Source organism: Amphimedon queenslandica, unplaced genomic scaffold, assembly GCF_000090795.2.
Source record: "Amphimedon queenslandica unplaced genomic scaffold, v1.1 AMPQUscaffold_13261, whole genome shotgun sequence".
In the NCBI taxonomy this organism is placed as follows: domain Eukaryota; kingdom Metazoa; phylum Porifera; class Demospongiae; order Haplosclerida; family Niphatidae; genus Amphimedon; species Amphimedon queenslandica.
This window is the reverse complement of record NW_003546503.1, coordinates 69,707-77,163: the sequence shown is the minus strand read 5'-3', so window position 1 is coordinate 77,163 and position 7,457 is coordinate 69,707. Positions and strand designations below refer to the sequence as shown.

The window sequence follows — 7,457 nt, the reverse complement described above, 5'->3', positions numbered from 1 at the left end:
GCCAGAGAGTTCTTGTATTCCTTAACTATCCATAAAAGACCAATCCTATAGTTTTAAGAAGTGAAAAGATGGTCATCATCATCCACACTCCAGCTGCAACATGAAAACTGAGTGAGTTATTCCACCGTACCTTGTCCTGATGGACTGAGACTAACTCTGATGATAGACATTAGTCATAGGACTCAGGTGAATACACTTCTGTCTTCATAGCACTGGAGGGGCAAGCGCCTTGGCTCCTGAAAGCAAAATTTACCAAAACGGGAATTGGCAAAGGATGAGAATAGGCCTATAAAAAACTGCTTTAAAAGCCAAAACAACAACCAAAGAGCTTACAGGAGAAATAAATAGAGTCTGATGAAACAAAAAGAGAGCTCAAAGTAGCTCCTACAGTAAGGATGACTTGATAAAAGAGGAAAATGTTCAGCCTGCCTGTTCACCAAAAAATCCGCCATTTTCATCCAGTTGGGAGGTGCGCGTTAATTAGACCGTTCGTTGCATAAGGTCCATTGATGTACAGCACTGTATACAACAACATGTACATGTATCTACTGAACAGTGCATGGTGAGGTGTAACATGTAATGGGAAGAGTGTTCACTACTTTTAATTCCATGAATGTATTGATGCACTGAAATGAAGTCTGATACATTGATTATTATGGCATGCAACATACATTAATTAATGCAATGTTAATTTAGAAGGTAATCAAAGAAGCTTCTTTTGTAACGCCCTGCCACTCTAAATAAACTTGTGATCAAAGTATATTGATTCAATGTGTGGTGGCAGTTTAACTGTTTTTAACTATTAATCAAACTTAGAAAACAATGATTTTTCTTTTAGTGTGCCATTTGACTAATTCATTCAAATGGGTATAAGTGCTATTATTAGGTTGATAAATGCATTTCATTGAATGAACATTACCTGTTACCTCACCAGTGTTCATTAGATATAAGTTGTTTACAGTATACAGTGCAGTGTATCCTTGTATTGAGGTACTACATTATAGTAGTCATGTGCAATAGGAAAGCCAACTAGTCACTATATTATAGTAGTCTTGTCTCACAAGAAAGCCAACTAGTCACTATAATTATAGACTGACACTTCAACTGGACAACAGTCCATCCATTTCTACAGCTTCATGTATATTTAGAAATAATTTAGTCTTTTATGTACATGTACACTTGCAAGTTGAAAGTAAGATTTTAATTGTACAAGTATCCTGTAAGTGGGAATTTTAGTGTAAAATTATTTTGCAGCCACCAGCTTTCTAAGTCTGACCATTTGCAGGGTCTATTTCAATATGTCAGCCTAGTAAATTCTTTAATTAATTTTGTGTAGCAAATTTGGAGAGGGGAAAAAGGAAAAGGGACCAAAAATAAATAAACTAAAGTGCAGTTGGCTTTCTTATTACACATGACTACTATAATGTAGTAGTACCTCAATACAAGGATACTAACAGTGTATTGTAGACAACTTATATCTAATGGACACTGGTGAGGTAACAGGTAATGTGAAGAGTGTTCACCAACTGTGTGCATTGTGCATTAAACATTATTAGTATGTTCTAGTACATGTATGTGATGTGAAATTATTTGAATCATCAACATGCAATTAGTTAAAAGTAGCATATAGTTGCTGGCTCATTTTAAATTTAAAGTTTTATAGAAAGTCTGACTAAACCTTCAATGGCTGTCAGGAGTGACTATAATGTGTGTGCATGTATTATCAATGGAAAGATTCACTCAGTATCATTCCCCTTGAGTAGTCCTTATGAATATAAGTTGTTTACAGTATAGAGTGCAGTGTATCCTTGTATTGAGGTACTACAGTATAGTAGTCATGTGCAATAGGAAAGCCAACTACAGCATACTTAATTGTGTTGCTAAATTTTTTGGATGCTCCAAATCACAAAATTTTATAAATCTATATTTTCCAACTCTAATATATAGAGTAATCATTATTGTTTGCATCAAAACTTCGACTGGACAATGCATTCATCTGGAGAGGGAGAGGGAGAGAGACAGAGAGACAGAGACAGAGAGACAGAGAGAGAGAGAAAGAGAGAGAGAGACAGAGAGAGAGAGGGGGGGAGAGAGAGACAGAGAGAGGGACAGAGAGAGGAAAAGGTGATGGAGGTAAAATTAAAAGGTGGTAAAATGAGGACAAAAGAAGAGTTTTTGTCAATTTTGCTTAGTTTAACTGCTTTTTTACTCCTTCTCTTTTTCTCTTCCTTTACAGCCTCTGTGTGATAATCATGATGATGGTGAGACTAAAGCTCTTATATTGTGTGACGTGTGTGGTAACCTTTGTGGTGAATGTGACCGTGTGCTTCATTATCACAAGAAGAATCATCACCACAATAGACAAGTGAGTGAAGGAGCTTCATTGTACACATGTACATGTACGTAAATATTAGTATAATAATAGTCAGACATGCAAGAATAGTAATAATAGGAAGATGCTAGTGCAGTGTACATGTTCTTATGTTGCGTAAAACATTTGAGCTGATCTCGATTGAAATTGAATTTTTTAACAAATTTAAAAAATTGAGCCAAAATTCCTGTACTATAGTACATGGCCTCGTGCCAAATTTTGCCAAAATTAAAAAGGAGAGAATTCTGGATTTTTATATTTTTTCCTGATACTTATGCATGTACTTTTGTTGTGTAAAAAGTTTGAGCTGATTTTGATTAAAATTAAATTTTTTTACAAATTTTGTAAGCTTCTCAAAAATTGGCTCAAAATCCCTGTACTATAGTACAGTGACTTTGGCCAAATTTCACCAAAAATTAAAAAGTAAGAATTCACCATTTTTACTACATTTCCTGATACATATATATGTACTTATATTGCGTAGAAAGTTTGAGCCAATTCCGATCAAAATTGGATTTTTTATGAATTTTTAAAGTTTCTCAAAAATTGGGCCAAAGTCCCTGTACTATAGTACATTGTAGGAGGGAACTGAGCCCTTAAATAAACATTTTTTTAAAAATAAAATAGATATAACACAGGGATAAATAGTAGGTTAAAAGAAAAAAGAGATATAATAACGGAAATAAGTGAGAGAAAAATAATAAATAGTACAGGGTCTTTGGCCAAATTTCGCCAAAAATGAAAAGGTGAGAATTTTTCATTTTTATTACATTTCCTGATACATATACATGTACTTATGTTGCATAGAAAGTTTAAGCCAATTCTGATCAAAATTGAAATTTTCATGAATTTTTAAAGTTTCTCAAAAATTGGACCAAAGTCCCTGTACTATAGTACAGGGTCTTTGGCCAAATTACGCCAAAAATGAAAAGGTAAGAATTCACCACTTTAATTACATTTTGTGATTCATAGATTCCCTGTACTAGTACTAGCATAGTATAATTACATGTACATGTATATCTCTTTCGGTCTCCCATTATTTAGTATAGGTCTCCTGAAATCTCGCATTTCAGGAGACCAATGCTCTACAATGTGTACATGAGGTAGAAATTTTACTGTATATAGCATATGTATCATTGTGTTTGTGCCCTTTATAATTATTATTTTATTATTTTTAATATTTTTTAGGTTTTCAAAGAGGAAGAGGAAGCCGTTAAGGTCGATCTTCATGAGGGGTGTGGTCGTATTAAACTTTATTGGACTATGGCACTCGCTGATTCACGTACCCTTAAAGGAATGGTTGAATTTAAAGACACTGTAGGAGGTAAATATACTGAAATATACTGAGATATACTGAGCTTATTAAGTTAGCTTACTGAGCTATTTAAATTGTTTTATACTGACTCACATGTAATTTACTGAGGTAATTTACCATGTTATACTGAACAAATTTACTGAGTTATACTGACCTAATTTACTATGTTATGCAGGTAGCGGCAAAGGTGCTTGCAGATTCTGTGGCACAACATCAAACACTGGTCTACTGGCTATTGGTAACGTCTGCCCTGATCCAGAGTGTCAAGAAAGATCTCGCTCGGTCTGTACTAAGACCCTTTCCTGCGGCCATTACTGCTGTGGAGTCAAAGACGAAAAGAAGTGTCTTCCTTGTCTTCATGGGTGTGTCCCTAAAGAGGGCGTGACTGCCCCTCCCCTAAAGCAAGATGCTGATGATATGTGTATGATATGCTATACTGAAGGATTGTCCTGTGCTCCTTCCATACAGCTGGAGTGTGGTCATGTCTTCCATTATCATTGCTGTCGTGATGCTTTGAGTAAGAAATGGTCTGGACCGAGGATAACATTTAGATTTATGTTCTGCTCTATATGTGAGGTAAGAGAAACATTCTTTCTTGTACTTCTCTTGAAATAATAATTATTATTGTTTAATCTTATCTCTCTTTTCCTCCGTCTTTCTTGTTCTCCTTTCTCTCTCTTGTCCTTATCCCTCCCTTCATCTTTCACTTTAATGTCTCTCCCCCTCTCTCTCCCCCTTTTTCTCCCCTCTCTCCCTCTCTCTTTCCCCCTCAGGATAAGCCCATATCTCATCCTCATCTTGAAGATGTCTCCAAGCCATTAACTGATCTTTATTCTGACGTCACGAGGAAGTGTCTCCTTAGACTTGAATACGAGAACCAAACAAAATGTGAAGCAGTAACGTCCCCTACGTCAAAGTTTTATCAAAAGCCTCAAGAGTATGCAATGTGGAAATATGCGTATTATGTGTGTTACAAGTGTAAGAAGGTAAGACATTAGAGAGAGAGTAAGTGATGTATTATGAAAAAGATATCTAAATTCATACATTGTACATGTACATGTGCATTACTACAAACTAGAAAGAACTTAGAACATTAAGGGGCTCTGGCCATGCCTCCCAGTCACGCCCCCAAACCTATGTACATACAGAAATACTTCACATTAGTGGGCTAGCTTCACCCAACTCCAATTACATGTACACTATAATATATACATGTACACATACATGCATTCTAATTTCTGCCCTACTCCTCTCTCTCTAGGCCTATTATGGTGGTGAGGCTCATTGTGCTGAAGCAGTTGGTTCTGATGATTATGATCCCACTGAGCTTGTCTGTCCATCCTGCTCTAATACTGGAGGACAACTACAGGTAATATACTGACTTATACTAAGTTATGCAAAGTTTTACTGGGTTTACTATTAAGTTTTACTGAGTTTTACTGATGCATCCTATAGGTCTGTCCAAAGCATGGTACTGATTTCCTGGAGTACAAGTGTCGTTATTGTTGCTCTGTTGCTGTCTATTTCTGTTTTGGTACGACACATTTCTGCAATCCTTGTCACGATGATTTCCAGCGTGTAACCTCCATTGCTAAATCAGACCTGCCTCAGTGTCCAGTGGGTCCCAGGGCTAAGCCTCTGTCTGGTTCGGAGTGTCCTTTGCATGTTAAGCACCCGCCCACTGGAGAGGAGTTTGCTCTAGGTTGTGGAGTCTGTCGTAATGCTCAGACTTTTTGAGGAGTGGGTGTGGTATTTAGAACTGGACTAGTTTATAGTGTGTAGTAGTTATTATTAGTAAAGTATGATAGATTAGAACTTTTTGAACTAGATTATTATTATTATTATTATTATTATTATTAGGATTGTCTCTTTTAATTTTATGCTGCTATTAAAATGCTATTGAGTTCAACTTTGTTTAAGAAATTAATGACAATGCATCTAATTGTTACTATAAAATTAATTGTACACTATGTACGTGGATGAGTGTTGTAGATTTACAAGTGTAGACTGATCAGAAATTTCTACAGGTGTATTCAAGTTTTTTAGAATATATAAGCATGGGTTATTCAAAAAATGCATGTATTTTTAGATGATGAAAAGGATAACAAATTAATTAGTATTTTAAAATAATAATCAAGTAATCTTGTTTCCAATGATAACATAGTTCATTATACGCACCCAAGAGTTATCATTAGTGAAACCATATCTATGGTGAAACATCATTGTTGCTTCATGATGCAAGGGCCATGTTTGAGTACCAAATTGTCTACAACAAATGTTGCATAGTGTACGTTGGGCTTAAACTGTGTTGTATAGTGTAAAGCCCAACATCCACTATGGCAACTTTGTTGAAAGCAACTTTGTGGTTACTTTGATGTATGTCAACTTTGTTGCCAAAAGTAGAACAGTGTTCTACTTTTGGCAACAAAATTTCTGTTGATTTCAACAAAGTTGCCTAGTGGATGTTGGGCTTTTAAGTTTTACATGGCAATGAGCCACACCCCTGCATTTATTATTTGGGACTCTCCCTTCCCTTCATTAAAATTTCTGAGATGATGGCCTCTGTAATTGCTTGAACTTCTGACGGATCTGCTGCCTGCTGGAGCCCAAGATGGATGGAGAAGGTCTGAAAGGAGACAAATAGTCATAAGAGAAATGTATGTCATTGTATTGCCACATTACTAGATCTATTAGTGATTTTTCAGTCAAGGGAATATCAGTTCTATATGCGTGCTAAGTAAAATAAATTTATGCATTGCATACCGTAATAACTTTCAAGAAAAAATAATAATTCGTTGGACGTCAACTCAAAGTATCCTCCAATGATGGAATGTCCAACAGTTTAACTGACGGGTCTACTGAAACATTCTGGGAATCAAGAGATGAGCCACGAGGGAAACCCCGTACTATTATACTGGCTTATGAGAGGAAGATTAAACCATTTGGTGCCTGCATACACATTGACAATACTAAAGACTCTGGGGTTAGTGATTCTCAGTCTCATAATTTCAATACCCATACTGTATACTTTGATACCTATGCCTCTATGCTTGCACATTTACTTTCATGCTTCATTTTCTCTATTATTATTATCATTATTATTATTGTTGTTGTTGTTGTTGTTATTGTTTATTATTATTATTATTATTATTATTATTATTATTATTATTATTATTATTATTTATAGCAAAGAGTGGAGCAGTTAGCATTGTTAGTTGGACCAGATGAGGACGGACTTAAAGAAGACGACAAAGTAATTCAAATTAATAATACATGATGCATGTGCATATGATGTACAGCTACATGCATGTACATGTGCATGTTCAATGCTTTCTTTTGATTTCATGGCTGACATTAAGTGGATGGAACTTCAATGATGTCATGAGTTTTAATTTCATGATAGGCTCCAAAAACTAAAAAAATACAGCGCGAAAGAAATTATGTCTATACTGCATGTCGAAACATTCCATGTTGTTATACATGGTGATTATTAATAATTAATCACTCATTGTCATTATTGCTAATGTTATAATGATCAGCTCACAGTGCAGACAGTAAAACTTGATAGTTTTAATTGATTTTGAATAACTTTTATTATAAGCCAAGATAACTAATTAATCAAAAATGTAATATTACAGGTAAGCAAAACTAAACTGTGCATGTCCTATAGTGTTGCATGAGTCCTAAAGTTCTTGGCTTTTAGCTGACGAGCTCCATTACTGAGCATCACAATAGTGATAACAGTAACTATCAGCATTCCTGACTGTATCA

At 35.3% G+C, this 7,457-nt stretch overlaps 1 protein-coding gene across 2 annotated transcripts in view; it reads left to right on the top strand.

The window, feature by feature from the left end:
* The window catches only part of LOC100633012 (E3 ubiquitin-protein ligase MYCBP2-like), a 30,460-nt gene extending 24,835 nt beyond the window's left edge, over positions 1 to 5,625 (top strand). Inside the window, exons 18-23 of one of the 2 annotated variants that reach the window (XM_019999502.1) lie at positions 2,237 to 2,365; positions 3,560 to 3,695; positions 3,862 to 4,262; positions 4,460 to 4,672; positions 4,948 to 5,055; positions 5,142 to 5,625. In XM_019999502.1, coding sequence (XP_019855061.1) covers positions 2,237 to 2,365; positions 3,560 to 3,695; positions 3,862 to 4,262; positions 4,460 to 4,672; positions 4,948 to 5,055; positions 5,142 to 5,423 — 1,269 coding nt within the window. In that variant the 3' untranslated portion in view covers positions 5,424 to 5,625. The remainder of the gene's footprint in view (positions 1 to 2,236; positions 2,366 to 3,559; positions 3,696 to 3,861; positions 4,263 to 4,459; positions 4,673 to 4,947; positions 5,056 to 5,141) is intronic. The other variant, XM_019999501.1, reaches the window with a different exon arrangement.
* The last annotated feature ends 1,832 nt before the right edge of the window (positions 5,626 to 7,457 follow it).